This window comes from Lissotriton helveticus, chromosome 3_1, assembly GCF_964261635.1.
Source record: "Lissotriton helveticus chromosome 3_1, aLisHel1.1, whole genome shotgun sequence".
Classification (NCBI taxonomy): Eukaryota; Metazoa; Chordata; class Amphibia; order Caudata; family Salamandridae; genus Lissotriton; species Lissotriton helveticus.
The window spans coordinates 567,986,463-568,009,782 of NC_136061.1; the positions used below are offsets into that span (position 1 = coordinate 567,986,463).

General features: G+C 42.4%; 1 protein-coding gene across 2 annotated transcripts in view; it reads right to left on the reverse strand.

The window, feature by feature from the left end:
• SATB2 (SATB homeobox 2) overlaps positions 1–23,320 on the reverse strand; it is a 387,952-nt gene that overhangs the window by 60,814 nt on the left and 303,818 nt on the right. For both annotated transcript variants that reach the window (XM_078680507.1, XM_078680508.1), the window contains one exon: positions 12,798–12,995. In XM_078680507.1, coding sequence (XP_078536633.1) covers positions 12,798–12,995 — 198 coding nt within the window. The remainder of the gene's footprint in view (positions 1–12,797; positions 12,996–23,320) is intronic.

The following is a 23,320-nucleotide window of genomic DNA, read 5'->3' on the forward strand; positions in this document are numbered from 1 at the left end:
CTGAAGCCGGAAACGGCGAAAACTGTTGGCCGGGTGGCCTCGCGCGCTCTATCACTTCTGCCCCTGAATTGCAAGACTCGAGCAAGGACTCTTGGTCTGGTTCACAACAAGCATTTCTGGGGCAACCTTAAAATGCCATCAAGGCAATATCCTCTAATTTTTTAATGTGGGGATGCCACTTACTGGTGTGGAATTCCTCTCAAGTGTACAGCATTTTCCATAAGTTACACCTAGTGGGGTTTGAAGAGGGGTCTTTGTAGATGAGGTGAACACCACATATTTGTGAACTTATGTTTATGCCTAGACATTTGAAATGCCTTTCAGGAAATTCTCTCGATTTTGACCTAAGAGGTATGTCTTTTGACAGACATAAGTAGGCAAATTGTATGGAATAGACACCTGTTTTGAGAAGGTAGGGAGTAGAGAACATTTCACATAGTAAAATGAAAAGATATATATTTTTTTTTTTTATAATCAAGTTACCCAGTGCACGCAGATTTTCTGCTAGAGGAATACTCCGAAAATACAAGGTTAGGAAAAAGATGTGAGCATCGGGAAAGTCACGAAAAGTATAGATCTTTATCACATATGTCTCAGGGTTAGTGAATTAGGTGGGCTTCTCTGCTGGGCGGTTTGTACAGGAATTCCCAATCAGTAATAAGAGTTCTGATGTCTGAAAACTTCTCATTTCAAACTAATCAGCAAAGGCATTTGTTCAATTGTGTCATGACTGCAGCGAACAGCAATATATGGTGTTTTTTAAATTGGGGGGGGGGGATTGAATCACAGTTTCCTATGACTTTGTCCTCCCTATATTATTGTATTATGTTTTCAAAATTAAAGTATTTTACCAGGTGCGGCTGGTACACGTAAGAGTGGTAAGGCAGGCTGGGGGGAAGTCGACAGACGATGGGATAGGGAAAAAAAATATATATATATAAAACCACTTACCGTGTGCTTGCAGCATCGCCGAGTTGAGTACGTGGTTTTATTTATTTTATTTTCCCTGTCCCATCATCACCTGTTGACTTCCCCCCGCCCCGCCCCGCCTGCACCCGACGCTCGTAACTGTACTGGCTATGCCTGTATTTTAATAAATAACAACTGTTCTGAAAGTGATCTTCTAGAGCAAAATCAATTATTTATTATATCTGTGCCCAGTTCTTAGAACTCAGATTGAACAATACATGGTTATTATTTGTCCATTAACTATTCGGCAAGGGTCTGCACTATATCTTGACCTACATGTTACTAAAAGGACAACAATTGCAAGATGCTACCTGAAATTGTTCTGCACTATCAATCCCTTACTGTTTGGCCATAGTGAGGTCTCTGCTTGAGGTCCACCTTGCTCCTTTCAGAGAAGTTATTCACTGCCTCTTGTACAAAAGAGCAGCCTCTCCTGTACGGCCATCCACCAGTCCCTTCATAGTGCTCACAGACACTCCAGTTATCAGGCACAAGGGCTCCCAGTAACTTAGGGTTTAATTAGCACCTCCAGATCTCTAATACAAATCTAAGACAAACCCTCACACAACAACCTAGGTGTCCTGCTTCGTCAGCGGTCTCCACCGCCCGACAGTCTATTGGGGCGAATTGGTTCATTAAAGTGATCAAGAGCTCTTTGGTGGTGGGTTCAGTACTCAACTTTTATACCCTCTCAAAGATAATTTCACTCTGTGCCTGTTGCATTAAGGGCTGGACAAACAGTTTAGATTCAGTAGTAATAAACAATCACTGGTAAAACCAACAACTCTGGCTTACAATTTGAGCCTTGACTAAACAAAGCAAACAAAGATCGCTTTCAGAATGCAATGCACCCGTGGGATAAAAAAATAATGTGTGATCATTCAAACTACATTTGAAATGTAAAGTAGTTCCTCGTGCATTGCAATGCATACACTCCATATATGGTGGAATGATACACCAATCAGTCAATAGGGTGAGGTACGGGAGAAATTCTCGTTTGGGGAGAACCAAAGCACACCCTGTGTATAGTTTAAAGCATTGCTAACAACAGATCATCGAGATAGGTGCACAGTCAAGTCACACCTTAAAGTTTTGATTGAAGTGTAGAGTCAATCTTGTTTACAAGGCACTTAGGGCAAAATTTGTCAACTAAAGAACCTTACAAAATTGTGCACTGGGATTTGAAAAAAGCTGACTCGTGCAAAATGATATTTGCTCTGACTTGTCTGTGCAAGAATGAAATATGCACAGATTGAAAATGACCTTTTGTGTGGTTAGTACAGAAAACGCCACCACCTTTAACACCCTTCGCCCTCCTCCCTCCTAGAGAATGGTTTGTAGAAGTTTGCAGTTATGGTACACAAATTAATCTCATGACTTTTTAGCATATTTGCATTTCCGTTCTTCACCACGAAAATACTCTGAACAAAAATGTTTGTAAGAGCCAAACCAGTGGGAAAAACGAATTGGAAAATAAGTTAAATAGCATACTTTAAGTTCGAGTCATGGGTCAGACGCACCAGACATGTTTTTTCTTTACTTCATTTTCATGTGTTTATCATATTCTCACTTTTATTTTTAGCAAAATAAATGTGGGAAAAAAATGATGCTCTACGTCCACAATGAGACAAAGCACAATAGTGAAGCGTTCCCAGGAATGGGTAACTCATGTAATCTTTAGACCAATCGGTTTACTTAATTCCCTAGACTCGGCGTAGGCCTTTCAGGCTCAGAGTCTGCCCAAAGCAGAGTGGAGAGAATGGATTTTTGGCCTCCTCCGCTACGGTGGAAAGGTTTTGTGCGCCTTGCATGGAGCAGAAAACTGATCAAACTGGCTGCATCCCCGTCTCCAATTTACCTTGCACGCCCTTGCCCCGTGGAAATCCATTCACAGCACCTGTGCTCTCTGCCAGGCCTCGAGAGAGTGCCAGCCCAGGCGCACGCTACAGGCGGCTCTTGTGGGAACAGAAAAGGAACTACCTCGTTTGAAAGGCCCGCGAATTGTCAGCTTGTATGGAGCCCCCTTCTGTAATGAAATGGCATGCTTTGGTGACAGAACTGAAAACTTGAGGGATTGGTCTCAAAACTCATGCAGTTCGCACGTGAGCTCCTTACTGACCATAAAGAGGCATCCCCGACCTAAAGGTGATAGAAATCATATGTAGTTTTCAGCTAAATTCGATTTCCACGCTAAAGAGAAACAGCTGGAAAAACAGTGTTAAGGATGGTTACAGCAAAAAAAATATGGAAGGCTCTCAACAGCAAACAAAGTAGCTCTGTCAGGAAGGCGCAACCGAGGGCCTTTCCCCTCAGGATAAAGATCCCAGTGTGCATGGGGCGTAAGGTTATTCAGGTTAACACTACTGTGCAAGAGTGATTTGTTACAAACATGTAAGAGGGATTGAAAGCAAAGGGTTATTCAAAGTAAACCAGATTGAGCACCTGAAAACGTCCTTTCAGACCTCACAAATATAAGCTTTTTTTCCTCTCGAACAAATAAAAAAGAAAACTCCAGGCCTGCGCAATGTACACAGTTCACACACATACAGTTATCATATGCAACTGTATCCTCTGTTTCTGTAGCAAAACCAACAAATGCATTTATTGTGCAGAATTACTTTTCTAATGGGTGTGCACGAGGAAGTGTGAGAAGAGATGAGACGAGAAGAGACGACAAGACCGTGGATAGCAACCGGTCTCCATACCATGCGCGATCTCATTGACTGTATGATCTATGAAACCTCTTAAAAATGTATTTCTGTAACATATCTGGGCATATACTTTTTCAATAAATGTTTCTGACGTAAGTCGTGTAGAGTCTTCAAGTGTGGTCAGTTCAGAAAAGTCCACAATTTATTACAAGATTGGAGGCTCATATTACGCTTTTTTGACATGCTACTTTTCTCACAGCAGCCACGAATCAGAAACATCCCCTACTTCCCAGTAATCCCTCAGTCATAAACCACAGTCTGAGGGGAAATGAAACCACCAGTCATGAGCCCAGTCTATATATAGCAGTCACAAGGAAGTAACAGCCTATTTTCGTGCTGCTCAGTCACAAGGTAAATACTACACATCACTCCTTCCTTTATTCGATTGTTAGAAAGTTCTTCGAAATGTGTAGTTATTGTATATCTGATAGTGTGTTGGGCTTAATTGGGCTGTGTTCCACTTTCCTGCTACTTGGGTTGCTGCTACTGGCAGGCTATATTTCACACTGATTATTTTTTAAAAGGACATGAACACTACAATGATCAACATGCATTGCTACTGCAGAATAGAGTCAGCACCGAAGCAATTTACTAATTATTGGCAGCATGACTGCCCACAAGCATTTATGGTTTGCACCTGTGATACCTGTTTATGGCTTTCTTAGGACGCATTGGTGGGTGGGTTTTGTGCATGTTAAGTCATATTGTTTGGTGCCTTGCATAAACAGTCAAATGAAAATTACAGCTTACATGAGTGTCCCCCTTCTGATTTCTAAGCCTTGGCTGTCGAAATGTATATTGAAAGCCAAGGTCTGCGAATACTGTTGCACTGGTTTTCTTGTAAATTTGAGTTTATGATGACAATAGTTATAAAAGGCCTGGCATTTTTCATGTGTTTCTGAATTTGAAGATGAAATATACATAAAATATAGCCTATTTTCGTCCCTCACTATTTGTTTTAAAGCTCATGACTTAAGATCTTTACTGAAAACCTGACCATCACCTGTTGGTAGTTGAAGCCTGTGCACATCCCTTTCTGAAAATATGCACTGTTTTGGTGAGTCAGTCTTGGTAGTCAGAGAAATTCACATTTCAACTAAAGCAGATGTTTACATTTTTTTTACAGAGTTTTATATAGCGCGAACTTGACCCAAATCGGGTATCAGAGCGCTTTACATAGCACCAGTTGCATTACATGAGGACCCATTCATTTCTTTTGGCACTGGGAGATTAAGTGAATTGCCCAGAATCACAGGATGTTCAGCATCATTGCCGAGACTCGAAAACAAGTCCCCAGATTCGAGGTTGACCGCCTTGGCCATTAGGCCAACCCCTCTCCCAAGATATATGTTCTTTAAATCTAAAGACGTGCATTCTCATAAGGTCCACAAGCCTTCCATACAATGGGTTTCCTACTCTTTTGGTATTGTGCTGAATGGTTTTCAACCACCCACAGAAATTGAAAATCAGTCAATCCTTTGACCCTCACATCTCGAGGAATGAAAGTTAAGAAAATTGTATTATGTTTTGGAGAATGCACAAAATGATGATAACGACAGTCCTGCTACCATTGATTCTGACAATGATTACTAGGATGAGTAAAGTGCTTTCTGTATTGTGATTAGTGGTTCTTAATTGCTAAAGGTAACAACACTTGCCCAGTCCTTTGGCCCTCATGCCTGGGGGTAGAATGCAAGAGAAAGAAATGTCCTAATTTTGTGGAGAAGGCACAAAAGTAGGAATCTGATCATTATGATGCCAGTGATTTAGATAATAATAGTGGGCTAATTCCAATATGTTCTGCTTGGTCCTGACTGGTCAAAAAGACAAAATATGTCCATCACCACAGTCCCTAAAGAAAGGAGTAACATACAACTAGTGCCCTTTATTCGACATGCCAATGTTGACCTATGTTTGATCTATCGCTTGTTCCGTACGCAATGCCACTAGTGCCCCTAGATGAAGCCTTAACTTTTTAATGACAAGTGGGAGGGTATCTTGTGATATAAATGTTAAGGTGTAAGACTCCCAGTCTAAAGGTTAAGGGTTCAAATCCTTGCTTGTCCATACTTATGTGTCTGTTTCATTACAAAGTTTTGAGCTTCAAAGAGAAAAAAATAAAAGGTTATTTGTTTCTGTGATCCACACAATGTACGATGCAACAGCCTGGGTCTCCTGCCAGTGCAAGTTTTAAGAAGTGGTGGATCCACTTATTAAGTTTTAGTTCTTGCAGAACAAGGAGTCTAGGGATTCAATAGACTTGTTTAACTGGGCTCAACAAAATTTGTGTTTTTATAATATTGCCAATTTAACTATTTCAATAGAAAGACGTTCTTCTTGCTCGAGACTGATTACAAATTGTGTAAACTTGCAAACTCAGAGACTGGTCCAGCAGTCTAGAGTTTCTTTTTTCCGTAATCCTTTTACAAAGAGAATGGGTATATAGGTCAAGGCTTTTCTTACTACACAAAGTACAGAACTCCGTGAAGAAGGTCTTTGGGAACATGTTTTAATGAAGCCAGTAGGCCTAGAAACTGGTATGTCAACCATTACCACTTTACAACCAGTTACAACAGTATCTGTGTGGTGGTCAGTTTAAGCAATACCAATGACCCTTCTCCTTTCCCCAGAGGCAGCTGGGCCAATATTTACCCTACAACAGAGGGTAAGGGAATTTATTCTCAAGATCAGCATCCCATGTACTTTCCATCTGTTAACTGGCAAAAATGGCAGTGCTTTGGTATTGTCTGTTTTAGCCACATTAACATGACCCCTTCATTACTGTGCATGCTAATATCTCAAGATCATTCAGAAAAGGGGGTGGTGATGAACAGAGTGTCTGAATTAAGCAGACCACTCTTACCCAGTCCAAAGATCAGGGCTTGATCCATCACCGTTATTTAGCTCACTGCCCCATCCCAGCTCAGAACCTGGCTATATGCAAATTAGTCTGTCCCTGGCCCAGTGCATCATGGGAACAGGGCAGACCAAACTACCAAGCCAATTCTTCACCAGAAAGGAGACAAGCTTCCGGGGACCGGTTTCTGCCATTTCAGGCGTCGTCGGCCCGGCTTGCTTGAATCCTGATGGAGCAGTGAGCAAGGGACTCATATCTGAGTATACCCTTGAACAGAGTGTCTGAATTAAGCAGACCACTCTTACCCAGTCCAAAGATCAGGGCTTGATCCATCACCGTTATTTAGCTCACTGCCCCATCCCAGCTCAGAACCATACTCAGATGTGAGTCCCTTGCTCATTGCACCATCAGGATTCAAGCAATCCGGGCCGACGACGGCTGAAATGCCAGAAACCGGTCCCCGGAAGCTTGTTTCCTTCCCAGCATAAGAATTGGCTTGGTAGTTTGGTTTGCCCTGTTCCCATCATGCACTGGGACAGGAACAGACTAATTTGCATATAGCCAGGTTCTGAGCTGGGATGGTGCAGTGAGCTAAAAAACGGTGATGGATCAAGCCCTGATCTTTGGACTGGGTAAGAGTGGTCTGCTTAATTCAGACACTCTGTTCATCACCACCCCCTTTTCTGAATCATTTTGTCCACCATAAGCGTGGAAGGGTATACTCAGATGTGAGTCCCTTGCTCATTGCACCATCAGGATTCAAGCAAGCCGGGCCGACGACGGCTGAAATGCCAGAAACCGGTCCCCGGAAGCTTGTTTCCTTCCCAGCATAAGAATTGGCTTGGTAGTTTGGTTTGCCCTGTTCCCATCATGCACTGGGACAGGAACAGACTAATTTGCATATAGCCAGGTTCTGAGCTGGGATGGTGCAGTGAGCTAAAAAACGGTGATGGATCAAGCCCTGATCTTTGGACTGGGTAAGAGTGGTCTGCTTAATTCAGACACTCTGTTCATCACCACCCCCTTTTCTGAATCATTTTGTCCACCATAAGCGTGGAAGGGTATACTCAGATGTGAGTCCCTTGCTCATTGCACCATCAGGATTCAAGCAAGCTGGGCCGACGACGGCTGAAATGCCAGAAACCGGTCCCCGGAAGCTTGTTTCCTTCCCAGCATAAGAATTGGCTTGGTAGTTTGGTTTGCCCTGTTCCCATCATGCACTGGGACAGGAACAGACTAATTTGCATATAGCCAGGTTCTGAGCTGGGATGGTGCAGTGAGCTAAAAAACGGTGATGGATCAAGCACTGATCTTTGGACTGGGTAAGAGTGGTCTGCTTAATTCAGACACTCTGTTCATCACCACCCCCTTTTTTGAATCATGTTGTCCACCATAAGCGTGGAAGGGTATACTCAGATGTGAGTCCCTTGCTCATTGCACCATCAGGATTCAAGCAAGCCGGGCCGTCGACGGCTGAAATGCCAGAAACCGGTCCCCGGAAGCTTGTTTCCTTCCCAGCATAAGAATTGGCTTGGTAGTTTGGTTTGCCCTGTTCCCATCATGCACTGGGACAGGAACAGACTAATTTGCATATAGCCAGGTTCTGAGCTGGGATGGTGCAGTGAGCTAAAAAACGGTGATGGATCAAGCCCTGATCTTTGGACTGGGTAAGAGTGGTCTGCTTAATTCAGACACTCTGTTCATCACCACCCCCTTTTCTGAATCATTTTGTCCACCATAAGCGTGGAAGGGTATACTCAGATGTGAGTCCCTTGCTCATTGCACCATCAGGATTCAAGCAAGCCGGGCCGACGACGGCTGAAATGCCAGAAACCGGTCCCCGGAAGCTTGTTTCCTTCCCAGCATAAGAATTGGCTTGGTAGTTTGGTTTGCCCTGTTCCCATCATGCACTGGGACAGGAACAGACTAATTTGCATATAGCCAGGTTCTGAGCTGGGATGGTGCAGTGAGCAAAAAAACGGTGATGGATCAAGCCCTGATCTTTGGACTGGGTAAGAGTGGTCTGCTTAATTCAGACACTCTGTTCATCACCACCCCCTTTTCTGAATCATTTTGTCCACCATAAGCGTGGAAGGGTATACTCAGATGTGAGTCCCTTGTTCATTGCACCATCAGGATTCAAGCAAGCCGGGCCGACGACGGCTGAAATGCCAGAAACCGGTCCCCGGAAGCTTGTTTCCTTCCCAGCATAAGAATTGGCTTGGTAGTTTGGTTTGCCCTGTTCCCATCATGCACTGGGACAGGAACAGACTAATTTGCATATAGCCAGGTTCTGAGCTGGGATGGTGCAGTGAGCTAAAAAATGGTGATGGATCAAGCCCTGATCTTTGGACTGGGTAAGAGTGGTCTGCTTAATTCAGACACTCTGTTCATCACCACCCCCTTTTCTGAATCATTTTGTCCACCATAAGCGTGGAAGGGTATACTCAGATGTGAGTCCCTTGCTCATTGCACCATCAGGATTCAAGCAAGCCGGGCCGACGACGGCTGAAATACCAGAAACCGGTCCCCGGAAGCTTGTTTCCTTCCCAGCATAAGAATTGGCTTGGTAGTTTGGTTTGCCCTGTTCCCATCATTCACTGGGACAGGAACAGACTAATTTGCATATAGCCAGGTTCTGAGATGGGATGGTGCAGTGAGCTAAAAAACAGTGATGGATCAAGGCCTGATCTTTGGACTGGGTAAGAGTGGTCTGCTTAATTCAGACACTCTGTTCATCACCACCCCCTTTTCTGAATCATTTTGTCCACCATAAGCGTGGAAGGGTATACTCAGATGTGAGTCCCTTGCTCATTGCACCATCAGGATTCAAGCAAGCCGGGCCGACGACGGCTGAAATGCCAGAAACCGGTCCCCGGAAGCTTGTTTCCTTCCCAGCATAAGAATTGGCTTGGTAGTTTGGTTTGCCCTGTTCCCATCATGCACTGGAACAGGAACAGACTAATTTGCATATAGCGAGGTTCTGAGCTGGGATGGTGCAGTGAGCTAAAAAACGGTGATGGATCAAGCCCTGATCTTTGGACTGGGTAAGAGTGGTCTGCTTAATTCAGACACTCTGTTCATCACCACGCCCTTTTCTGAATCATTTTGTCCACCATAAGCGTGGAAGGGTATACTCAGATGTGAGTCCCTTGCTCATTGCACCATCAGGATTCAAGCAAGCCGGGCCGACGACGGCTGAAATGCAAAAAACCGGTCCCCGGAAGCTTGTTTCCTTCCCAGCATAAGAATTGGCTTGGTAGTTTGGTTTGCCCAGTTCCCATCATGCACTGGGACAGGAACAGACTAATTTGCATATAGCCAGGTTCTGAGCTGGGATGGTGCAGTGAGCTAAAAAACGGTGATGGATCAAGCCCTGATCTTTGGACTGGGTAAGAGTGGTCTGCTTAATTCAGACACTCTGTTCATCACCACCCCCTTTTCTGAATCAATATCTCAAGATCAGACATCTACGGAAGGGTCTCATCATGGGGACAAAATACCTGCAGGCAAACATATTCGAAAAGACATGACATGGTGATATGAGATGATGAAACCATCTTGCATCTAGGTTGATATCTAGACGTCTTCAATGCCAGGCTACAGATTAATATTGAGGGCAACTGCCTAGAGAGAGGACTAAAGAACGTGCTGTTGAAAATCAGTTCTTTCAGAATTGAAAAGTGTGGACAGAGGCCACATTGGCATTCACAACTGTAGGTACACAACCAGAGAAGTATTGGTTTAATGTGCATTTCTTGATTAAAACAGAAATCTTAAGGAGAATAGAATCACAAATGAGAAGATGACAAGATGTTCCTGAGATTTGTTTTGTCTTAGTCAGATAATAGGAGTGATCAAAATGTGGAGGACTGTGCACTATGTATACAAGTTTGTAGACAGGTCTGCCAGTAATGATCAGCCAGTTCAGGGTAATCAATACACCATTAATGTAATGGAAGCCGTCTACCCAAATATAAGTTGGACTACAGCATGGGGTGTAATGTAAGATATGAAATTTGTATTTTTGAATGTCAGTGAAAAAATTATTTCTATAGTTTACTCTAGGGAGGGTGATAGCTTGAACTTCATTAAGGTCTGGTTCTGGTTAAAATGGTATTACCCCCTAGATACGTCTGTGAGTGTGATAGTTATTTTGGGCATGTTATTGATGCACTGGTAAAGATTGAGCCAACTAACAAAAATAAACCAGTGGTTCGGAAATTTCTATGATTAACTGAACACATATGTGCCTTGAATATATATATATTTTCAAGGCACAGGGAAGTGGAGCTAGAAATAAAAAATATTTACTTACCTATTTATTTTCCTTCAAAACGCTCTGATTGTTGATATTTTTGCCACAATTTTTTGCAGGCGAACTTTCTGTCCTCGATACTCCGGCATACGCCGATTACATTTAATTTATTGCACTAACACTTAACTAGCATAAATTATTATGTTATGGGCAGTGACAGATCTTGGTAGGTTCATGGGTAACTAGCATATTTTTAACACTACTGGTTCAGTAGTATTACAGTGTACACCAGGGCACTGACATCTGCTCCTCAGCAGCACATTGCAAATAACCTCTGTGATGGCTGGAGAGACTGAGTGAAAATAACTTCAGTTTTCAGCAGTGGAAGACATTATAAAGGTGGCTGTTGCCCTTCACAGAGGGCTCCAAAGAAAGAAAACACCGATTAGAGCAGCACAGAGTCATAAGCTCAAGCTTTGAGATCACTTCCCATGTCCAGAGATGTCAGCGGTGGGTTCATTGCTACCATGAATGCACGCCCAGGGATGGAAGCGCGTGGACGATGGTTGGATCCTGATGTTTACATGTGGACGCTTTCTATTTCGTTTCACTTTAGGTATTGTGCCACAGTCAGTGGAGGCCTCCTGGAGCCTCCTGTGTTGCTTCAAGTACTAGAGTATGAAAGTTGTATTATACTGAGCACTGATCTGTATTGGTAATGATAAATGGAGCATTCTATAAAATAGAGATGCATGCATTAGCCTATCAAAATAGCGTTCAAGCACTAGTCTGTAAAAGTTCATAATAGTCGCACAAGCACCCCTCTGTAAAAGTAAAGCACTAGTTGATTAAAGTAGGGAGTAGTGGTACAAGTTCAAGTTTGTGAAACTAATTTTACATTAGTAGTATGAGGTAGTAGTCTATACTGTAAGAGTGTAGTAAGAGCATTAGTCTATTAAAGTAGCAGTACCAGAACAAGTCTATAATAAAAATAGTGGTACAATCACTATCCTGCACACATAGCAGTACATCCAATAGACTGAAGCATAGACTGAAGCATAGAGGTACAATAACAATATTGTAAATATAGTGAAACAGGCAGGAGCCAGTAACCCAAGTGGTGAAATCATTAGACTGTAAACATAGTGGTACAAGAACTAGACTGTAAACATAGTGGTAAACTACAAGACTCTAAACATAGTGGTACAGGCACATGCCTGAAAATATAGTAGTACAATCATTAGACTGTGAACATAGTGGTAAACGCACCAGGTTGTAAACATAGTGGTGCAATTACAAGACTCTAAACATAGTGGCACAGGCACCTGCCTGTACACATAGTGGTACAATCGCTAGCCTGTAAACATAGTGGTTCCATCACTAGACTGAAGCATAGTAGTACAATTGTAAGGCTCTAAACATAGTGGTATAGGCAGTAGCCTGTAAACAAAGTGGTACAATCATTAGACTGTAAACATAGTGGTGCAAGCACTAGACTTTAAACATAGTGGTACAACATAAGACTGTAAACATAGTGGTACAGGCACATGGCTGCAAACATAATGGTACAATAACTAGACTGTAAACATAGTGCTACCATCACTAGACTGTAAACATAATGTTACAATCACAAGACTGAACATAGTGGTACCGGGACATGTCTAGACTGTACAAGCACTAGACTGTAAACCTTGTGTTACAAGCACTAGCATGTAAACAAAGTGGGAATGACACTAGTTTTGGGGCAGATACACTAACCTCTGAAAGAGGCTCCTATCCCGGCAAGCAGGATCAGAAGCAGATTACTGCTGAAAACATATATTTCATGATTTTGTGACTCCTCTTTCAATGCTATATTTTTGTTGAGTAGTGATTCTTTCTGTGGTGAACGCCCCTGAAGCCTACAGAGTCCTGTTGGGGGGACACTTCTCCCACTATCTCAGACTCTAAGATGGCGGCTGTGACAAGTGCCAGGAGAAGGTTAGCTTGCAGAATCACTTACCTGTACAGGCTCGGGCGTTAACTGGATGACGTGCTGCATGCGCTCACTGTGGTGGTGCCGCGACTCCTCCTCGTAGATGACATCCCGCTTGTGCTGAGGCAAGCCCAGAAACCGCCGGATGGTGCACAAGTTTTCCCACAGGGTACGGTTCTCTGGGCTCGGGTTCTCCTTCCAGCGCAGCAACTCGCACAGCCAACCCTGGAACACATAGGAGATATCAGTTAGCATTCAAAATTCACGAATGCTGTTGATCTGAATGAGTAAATACTGTAGTGAGTTGAGCATAGAATATTAAATACAAGTTCATCGTTTATGCACTAGACAATATTTTTTTAATTTCCGTTGCAAATGGACAATAATAGATTGTTTTAACATCAAAGTTGGTGTTATCCTCTACAGCACTTAATTTCTCCCCAGAACATGGCCCTTCAGATCGCACATGGCCATTGGCATGCAGACTCTGGTCACAAAATGAATTTTGAGAAAAGGTCAATAGGTCACCAGAGAAGGTGCCCTTCTTTGAAATCCCATGGAGGAAGGAAACACTGCCTGAAACTGGTTGGATGGAAGTTCGAACTGGAGAGATGCGCTGGTAGACATTAAAAAATGGCTGGAGACTAGTTACGAAAGACTAAACTTCTCAGCTAGAGTTCCATTCCAGTGTAGGGAAGAACACAGGCAATGAACAGGCTTGTGCTGCTTTTCCTGTGGTGGTTCCAGAACCCGGAGTCGTGTAGCGCCTACTTCATCTTCAATAGAGAAAAGCCTGAAACTCTAATGAAGTTTTGCAAGTCTGCCATGGAGCTGCTGCTCAGCCACTCCACAATCACAGACATAACGCCTAGAAGACATAGCGCCTAAAAGACAAGACACCACCAAAGAGCCTGATGAGTCTCCTACCTGTCTGAACAACATATTGTTCTTTTGGCTTTCATTTTGTATTTTGTTACCCTCTCACTTGAGCAGAGTTCCATCACAAGTATTGCCTTTGGAATAGATACAGCAAGAAGACCCCGTGAAGGACATCATTGGTTCCTGGGTATACCTTTTGTTTTCATGTTTCAGACAACAGTCTGCCCATCTCCACACTGAGCATCGCCCCCGACCCACAGTCACTAGACCGCTGAGGCTGCACAATATACACATTTTAATCTAACCCTAATCCACTAGAAAAGCAGATCTTCCCAGACAGAATTCTAAGATTTGTTATGTTTATTTTCCAGTAGAACTCTATCGTTATTTTAGAACCTGCCAATATTTATCTCATATTTGACCTATTTTTAGATGTTTACAGATACAAGAATTACAAACGGTAAATGTTGTAATCCTAGATTTTGTGATGTTACTGGAACTAGTTTCATTACCTGGTCCACATTGTTATTTGGACTTTTATCTTTTGGCTTATGGGGACTGGTGGTTCTTCAAACACCTGTGAACTTGAAGGCTTCAAAAGCCTTGAACGCTGGAGGTGGGTGGTTGGGATGACCACAAAAAAAATGCACCAGGGAAATTCCCTGCTGGAAATCCAGGTTTATAACTACAATTGAAATTCATTTCAAGCTCTACCAAAATAGAATGAGATAATATTTGTCTAAACTTGCCCACAATGTGACAAGTGGCACCAGAGCATTACATCCGAAATCGACCATTAAGTCTTTCTCCACATCCATTTCATCAGAGAAATTGACAGATGAAACGTGGATTTTAGTGGATCACGTGTGTATACATTCGATAAAGACGTATTTTAGACAAAACATGCCACCAGATGAATTCAAAGCACTTCATGATCTAGAAAAGATTATTCCATATATGACAACACTATTTATCATCTGAAAGGCACCATCAGGCCATAACTACCAATCCTTATAGGAAAGTTGGATCCGATCAAAGGGATAATGTTACCTTAATTCATGGGATCCTCGAACCTCAGCTGTTTTATTTATTAATTCAAGTACCTGGAAATGGGAGCAATCTCAGAAGCAGACTTATTGTGTCAGGGGATGAGTCATGTCTTTATCCTTTTTCATAGTAACTAGGCTCTTCAAAAAGCAGTTGTGCCTACAACACTATCAAATGTAAAAGTTAAAACGCACACGCTTAGCCGAATTGATGGTTTTACTTACCGTAAATAGACTGAATTATTAATTATCACATATATGAGAATTCTCTGCAGTAATATTTTACAATATGATACACCTGTGGTGAATTATTTCTACATAGAGACTAGGCTCGGACCCCAAGCAGATTGGTGTCCTTTATTATGGAAACTGTGAAAACACTGGCACTTTAAAAAAAAACTGCAATACTTTAAAAAGTGCCTACTATGTCCAAATAAAGGCACAAACATAAATATGTTGGGCCTTGTGTTAAGCTAATTTGGCCTCTTTTGAAGAAAAAAAAAATTTACACTCCTTGACAATCATTCATGTTGTAACAATCTAATTACCAGGCATTGATAGGTCAATGTTTTTGCAATAGCAAAGACTTGTAAACTGTCATGGGCTCACTCCCTAATCTAGTGTGAAGATGCTGTCCTGTTAACTGCATACGTAGTCCAGTGGAAAAGGTGACTATTTTCATACATCAGCAACCATAAGAGAAACCTGAAGCATGGATTTCTCTTTAGTATTTTTTGATAAATGAAAATTAACCGCACCAACCGTCAGGGGCGGCTCTAGGCTCATGGAGGCCCTGGGCAGGGAGCATAGGTGTGGGGCCCTGGAAGAGGGGGTCCGGGCAGGGCAGAGCCCCCCCCCTTCCCCGGAGCTCAAGAAGGTATTTGGAAGTGGAACAGAGCCAAAGGCCGCCAAATCCGTGCCAGGGGCCACCACGCAAACATGTATCCATCCTCAGAGGATTATTATATTAAGGATATATATCGGCATGGTGACCCCTGGGGTTTGGTGGCCCTGTGCAGGTGCACAGCTTGCACATGCCTTAGGTCGCCCCTGCAACCGTTTTTTCTGTAGTATTATAACAACAAGGGAACCCTCTAGGTGGTTAAGGACCTGGGGTAAAAAAAATGTAAGGCAACAGTGGTCCTTAACGTATCAAATAAGGAAAGAAAATAAATATAGACAGCAATGTGTGCTATAAGCAAGGAAGTGTCCAGCCGGGCACTAATTTAATCAATCTTAGGAAAAAATGCAAGGATTTTGAGCGCACAAATATACATATACGTATCCCACTGTATATTTGTACACTCAAAATCCTTGCATTTTTTCTTAAAATTGATTAAATTAGTGCCCGGCTGGACACTTCCTTGCTTATAGCACACATTGCGGTCTATATTTATTTTCTTTCCTTATTTCTTACGTTAAGGACCACTGTTGCCTTAAAAAAACGTTTTTTCTGTAGCATCCATTTTTCGGATGTTTTTATCAGTGATCACTTCATGGTGCTAACGGGCCACTCTCCATCTGATTTCAGATACAAATTAGTACCTCTTGCATTCCAGTGGAGGTGGAAGAACACATCCAAGCAGGCAACAGAAAAACAGTGAGACTAAAATACTCCTGTTGGCTGACGCAACATGTGATTCTTAAAGTCTCAAGACAATGGCTGAATGTTTCGGAGTTAAAGAAGCCAGTGGCTGATTAAAGCTGATCCTAACACCTTTAAATTAAGTATAGAATACAACATGTTCGCCATTAATGGAAGTGGCCCAATACATGTCAAATATAAAAGTGATGGTTGGCCTGAAACTTGTACACAACAGGAAGAACTACCAATATTAGCAAAAATATAAGTGGACCTCCCGAAACCCCATGCTGCTTTTTGCGCACACCTTACATCTTCATTGGACAACCATGGTTCTTCAAACCTGTTCTATCGCCCAGATACAGAACCTTGGAGCAAAGTTTGAAGTAAAGGGCTTTTTTTTTTATAAACCAAAAACTGCTTTTCTACCTTATCATAAATCCTGAGGCTGGCCCTCCTTGGAGACCCTTTCACCTTCTTTGCAAGTAGCTGCCACAGTGACAAAGGCAGCTGGTGGGAGAGATTCTACTTTAAAGCAATTGTTAGCAGCTGCACCAGGGGACATCACAAAAAAACAGGCTGATGCCGCCTCCAGATTGCTACAAATTACCTAAAATGTCCTTGTTTCTAGGGTAGGGGAGCGCCTAAGTAGCAAACTGTCCTTTTGCCTTTGGCATTGAAATACCTTGCTCAAGGTACAGGACTGTGTGTCTCTCTGAGCTCCAGTGCACACCTAGCTTTTCCTTCTTCCTAAGTCGATAAGACTCGTGCCATTCTGTTGGGCGTTAATAACATCCATTATTTACGCATCTAGTCGCAATTCCGTTTGTGGTGTGTGCTACATAAATGTTCAATATCAACATCCTTGTGTCTCCTTCCAGGGCCCCAAAAGAAATAAATGATAAATATATATTTTTTATTTTTAAACGAGGCATGATTTGATTATCTCCGCTGCACCAGCCAAGAAGGCAACACCAGCTGTTGGCATTGTGCGGCTCGCGGCCTTCGCTGCTAATAACCCGATCATCGCGCGCTCTCCGTCAGACCGCCGGCTGCAGCGGAGGGAAGGCGCGCGCAACTGCCTGGGCCCATCTGCAGCAGCTGCGGGCACTGAACTGTGAGGCCGCCAGGGGATTTATAAACTAATTTGTAACACAACACTGCCTTGTTTTTACAAGTGAGGGGCCACAGTTGCAAAGACCTGCTCTTTTCTTGCAGTATGTCGGGTGGAGGGAAAAACGTAAAATGACGATAATCTAATTGTTTACTTGGAATTTCGAATTTCTGCATCAATAATGATGTTCGTTGGTAGCAACGGGCGGCCACCATAGTCTTCCTCTCTTTCGTCTTCTTCCCCGTGTCAGTGTTTTTTATGTTTCAGTTCCTACAGACTCTCCTGGACCAAGTGCGCACTCTCGGGAGTTCACTTTGCACAAAGGAAATAATTTTTTGAAATGAAAAGTAAACCGCCTGTATGAGGCAATAGGCTCGAATTTCTTCATCCAGCCACTCCACTTTTTTTTCTTGACAGTTATCTGAAATAAAGGCTGCCACGGAAGCCGTGTCAGACGATGCAAGCGGCACGTTTAACATCCCTTTGTGCTCAGACAGGAAACCTGTCTTAAGATGAAAACAATATAATAATATACACGCCACTACACATGTAAAAAAAAAATAGGTATTGTTTAACAGGTTGAAATGGGCTCTGCTATTTTTATGTAAGATGAAGTGAAAATCCATAAACTAACTGTGTACATTGATATAGATCTGTAGGCTCCAGGGCAGGGGTGTAACAAAGACCCCTGCAGCTCCTGCGATACAGAGGGTCTTCAGGACACCCCCATTCAGCCCCAGGTGAACGAATATCTGTGATATATTTGAGACTCGGAGGTCACTCATCCTATTGTGTAAGGGGGAGGTATGGGTGCGCTGGAATAGCAGGTCAACATTTGCCATCCCAGTCAGTATTCTTGCCCCTGGACCTTACAGTTAGTTACAAACTGTCCAGCTACAGAGGGAAACTGTATCCAGGTCCTGGAATTACCGGGTTTTTTCCTGCAAGCAGTTCCTGAATTATGGCCTTGTTTCCATTTGGAATTTATGACTGGAAACACAAGCAGAGTTAACTACTGAAAGTGTTCACCAGGTCAACTTGTAATGTCGCAGGATACCAGTCCTCACAACTCATAACTGGGAACCAAGTGGCAAATCTAGGAGTATTAGAAAGTTGTATAGCAGAACTGATGTTACCATACAGGCCAGGGCCGGACTGGCTGTAGCAGGCACCTGGCATTTCCCCAGCGGGCTGGAGAGAAGGGGGCCAGCTTTCTGGCCATGGGGGTAGGTTTTGCAGCAGTGCTGCAATATCAGCCCCCAGTAACAAAAGCGGGAGCAGTGCTATTTACTAGCACCTACACTCCCATGTCCAGCCGAGCAACAATCTGCCAGGGCTAGTTGCTGTTCCTAGTCCAGCCCTGATACAGGCTTGCTACTCAATTCATCGACCTCAGAAAGAAGAAATACAGATAGACACCCTCTGGAATTTCAACCTATAACCACCAATTAACACACAGAACTTTTCAGACAGTGCATGAACTCTCTGAGTAAACCTCCCAGCCTGCGAGTGATCCCATTCTCCCAGTAAAGGGATTATTCTGTTTCAGATGGCAGCCTTGAGCGTGGAAGAATTTGTACTGGTCATCGTTAAGTCAATGTTCTCAACATCAGATGAGCAAGATGCAGAACAGGTGTGACAATAATAAGGGAGTGGTGCCACCAGCACGGGGCAGCAAGGAGTGTTATTTTGCAGCTGGGAGGTGAATGTAAATGGAGTCTACTCTGGGCTTGGGGGTGCGTGCCAAATGTAATAATGTGTTTTTGCCTTAATGTGCTGAAAATCTAGTACTGTTACCAGCTAGGCACATGCACGGCCAACAACTGCAATCTCCAAAACCGCCAAGGTTCTCAGTGTCACAACATCTCTACCGAAACCCAACAATCAGGAGGAATTTATTCCAGAGGCTATGCATGCGCATCTAGTAGAAACAATCGCTACACCATGTGTCTGCTTTTAGCTCCTGTGGTCTTCTTTGCAATCACTGTGATTTAATCAATGGGATTACTGATCGTTTACAAGGAAATATTGTCTAGATTTCATCAGTTCTAGTAGGTGGTAATTTCTGTGTTTTCTGTATTTCATACATTGGATTGAAGGCCATAGGTCTTTATCAAAAACATGGCTTCGGCTGGCTGTAGGCAAGATCTAAAAAGCATGTGATGTCATCTCCACTACCACTATAGTGATTAACTTTGGTGAAACAACACCACTATGCAATGTAACCAGTGATTCAAAATAATGAAGTAACACACTACTTTCTTTAACATACAGGTGTAGACCTTACACTTTACTGAGACTAGACTGCCCGGGACTGTGATGGCTAAAGTGGGACCACTCCTGGCCTAATCCATACTTATCTTTAGCGATCCATAACTGGAGCCGTATCTTGATGTTATCAGCACAGAAGGGGTCTGTGTGCTTCTTTCTAGCATCTTAATCACATACATTAACTCAAAATACCTCCAATTTTTGCATGTTTTGCCGACAGCACAGCGTAGACATACAGAGCAGCAATTGCCTCTTTTTGTTTCCAAACTTTTCTGTCACAAAAACATGCATTAACTCCTAGATATTTCCAGCTCGTTCAACATGCAATAAACAACCTAGGTGATATTAAAATCTTCATTTTATCACCCCTGTAGGTGTGGTAGGAGCACAATGCATGGCATATCCCTAAACTAAAACACCGCATTGCCTTTTAGCTACCAAACAAAAGCCCAAACAATGCTCAAGGGGATGTTCCTAATGGAACATTCGCCTATACATTACATAAAAGTTTAGTTTAAAAGGAGTAATAATTATTGTTTATTTTTTATTCAGTGTCCCACAGTAAAAAGGCTATTGCCCTGACATAGATGTCACACTGATATTATGTCCCACATGAAGGAGGTAGAAACGTGTGGGCACATGCTATTTACTGAGGAATGTCATATGAGGACGGGATGTACCCCTATTCCTAAAGGCAAGCAATCACACCCTATGAACTGGAATGTCTTTAAACAAGTATGAAAGTGTTGTAAAGTTTGGTGGACACTACCTTTAATTTTTGTTCTTGTGATTTCTATGTGTGATAAATATCATATGTAGGTCCTTGTTACATGGATGTAAATGTCGATGTAGTGCTGAAAACGTATGCAAAAATATGGACATATGCAACTAATATGGACATACACATTGACTAACGCCTTTGTGCATGAGACAACATTGTTGTTGAATATTATGGGCAGTGGAGGTCAATCTTTTTCTGTATTTTTGGTCCAACACAGGATCAAACCCCCATATTGACGCGCCTCTATTTTCACCATGACCTGTTTCGCGTCATGTGAATTGTTGTTTGTGACTGCTAGCAACAACTAGTACTTGGCAAGGCGCACAAATAAGGTTCTCTGACCCTACTGTATTGTTCACCAGAATGTAAATTGATGGACTGCCTCAAAGGTTATACTCGCTGTACAGCTCATATATGCTATCCTGGCTTTGTATACATGATGACATGCTTTTTAGTTGTAATGTAAGCAAAAATCTGTAAAAAATAAAGTTTAAAAAAAAAGGGAAAAAAACAACAACAAAAAATCCATATTGCATACGATTTACAAACTTCGGCAGTATTCTATACTTGCAATGAAATACAGATATAACAATAACATATAACTGGACCAGCCCTCTTCCCTCTTCCCTCCCATCCAAAGCCACATGCTATACATTGTAAACCCTCACTGTCATCTCTCAGTTCCATGCTAACACCTGTTACCATACCTGTATTGATACCAAATCATGTTGTAAGCTCCGTATGTTAGCCCAACTATATGTGATTCTTCTAAACCCCCATTTCAGCATAGTGTTTAGCTTCATTTAGTGTGTATCTTACAACGACAATGGACCTAAAAATTATTTATTTATGGAGTTTTATGAAGAGGGAGTATGGCCCGTCTGGGTATCAGAGCCCTGTACATAGAGCAATCGAGTCATAAATAATACGAAAAGAGAAAAACAAATGACAATGAGAGAAGGAATAAGAGTGAAATTGCATATATACTGTATATCATTAGGCATACCATTGGATTCTTTGGGGTCCACCAATGCTAGCCAAGCTGTAGAAGGATCAGTGCTCCTAGAAAAAGAAACTGTGCATCAAGAGCTTTTTAGCTTCCTTTTTTTGTAGGAGGTAGTCGAGGGGATTATCCTGAATTCCGGTGGTAGAGAGGTCCAAATTCTTGGGGCAAGGCCGGAGAAGGAGGGGTTGTAGGTTTTCTTTTTTCTGGGGTTTCAACAGTAGGGAGGGAGTGCTTCTTAAGGAATGACTACCCCCGATAGTTCGAGTTTTTGGGCCAAGTAGACAGAAGTATTGTTGTGGAGGGCCTTGTGCGTCATGCATGTAATTATTAATTGGATTCTAGCTTCAAATAAGAGCAATTTTAGATGTTTAGGTCTAGAGTGCTGTGGTCAATTCTCTTGGAACCTGTTATGAGCCTGGCAGTCGAGCTCAGTGTGGCCTTTAATGGTGCCAACTTTACTTTGGGTAGGCCAGCAAGAGTGGCACTCCCGTAAATCTAATCGGGAGATGACTAGAAATTGTACTGCTAACTGAAAATCTAATGAAGGCAAAAAAGGTTTGATTTTCCTTAGAATGTTAAGTAGGTGATTGGCTCCCCTGATATTTGCACTCATGTGATCTTGCATATTAAGATGTTTGTCCAAAGTTATGCCTAGCGACCAAGTAAAGTCAATAATGTGGGGGGAGCAGTTGAGAGCTGTGAGTTGTTTGATCCAATCTTATATGGGGGGGCCGAGAGATTGTGGGGGGTGATGAAAAGGAATTCAGTTTTGAGGGTGTTAAGCATAAGGTGATTGCGAGTGCAACTGTGCATTTTGATATCTTCAGGTGAGGAGATTTTCAAATACAACTGTGTATTATCAGCGTACATATGGTAATGAATGTTTGAGATCTTTAAACTGCATGTAAGAGGTTTCATGATCACGTTGAATAGCGTGGGTGAGTGTCTGGAGCTTTGAGGTACTCCAGTTGTTACAGGTGTACTATATGATAGGGTCTGGTTAATTTTCATTCTCTGAATCCAATTGTGAAGGAATGAAGCAAACCTGTTTTAAACAGGACCAGATAACCCCATCCTATTTTCGAGGTCAATCAAGCCGTCATGTTTGTCCATATCAAACATCGAGGAGAGATCAAGAAGTATAATTAGACGGGATTCATTCTAATCAAGCAGTCTTAGGGCATCATTAACAATATGTGTCAGAGCTCTTTCAGTGCTGTGACCAGTTCTGAAGCCAGATTGGTACTCATCTACAAGTTGTGATTTTTCAATATGGTTGCAGAGTTGCAGGTGTACACATTTCTCCAGAGGTTTTGTTAGAGTCGGAAGTTGGCGATTGGGCGAAAATTGTTGGGGTCAGAATGGTCAGCATTGTTGTTTTTTTTATAAATAGGGGTGAACTGTCCTATCTTTAGGCTATTAGGGACCATGTCCTGAGAAAGAGATGCTTTGATAATCTACACCCATAAAGGGAGTAAGGAAGATGTAAGTTCTTTGTCAAGCTTAGTGGGCAGAAGATCAATAAAATGGTTACAAGGTGTTATAGATGTGATTATTGTGACTATGTCATTTTTGTCAGGGATTTTGAAGGAAGACCAAGTTGCCTTATGTTTTTTAGGTATATCCAGTACAAAGAGAACTGTCCAGGAGCTATACTGGGAGGAGACTGAGCTGGTCTAGGTTGAGCAAATGCTGAGAAGTGAGTTACAATTCTAGTTCGATCCTCCTTGTCTTATAAATGAAATGTGCATAGAACTCATCACCATTAGGGATTGTCTTCTTGTCAACCGTGTGGTGTTTAGAATGGCAAGTTGCTGTTATTTGATGATTTCAAAAAGTACATTTTTTGGGTCTATTTTGTCATTATCTAG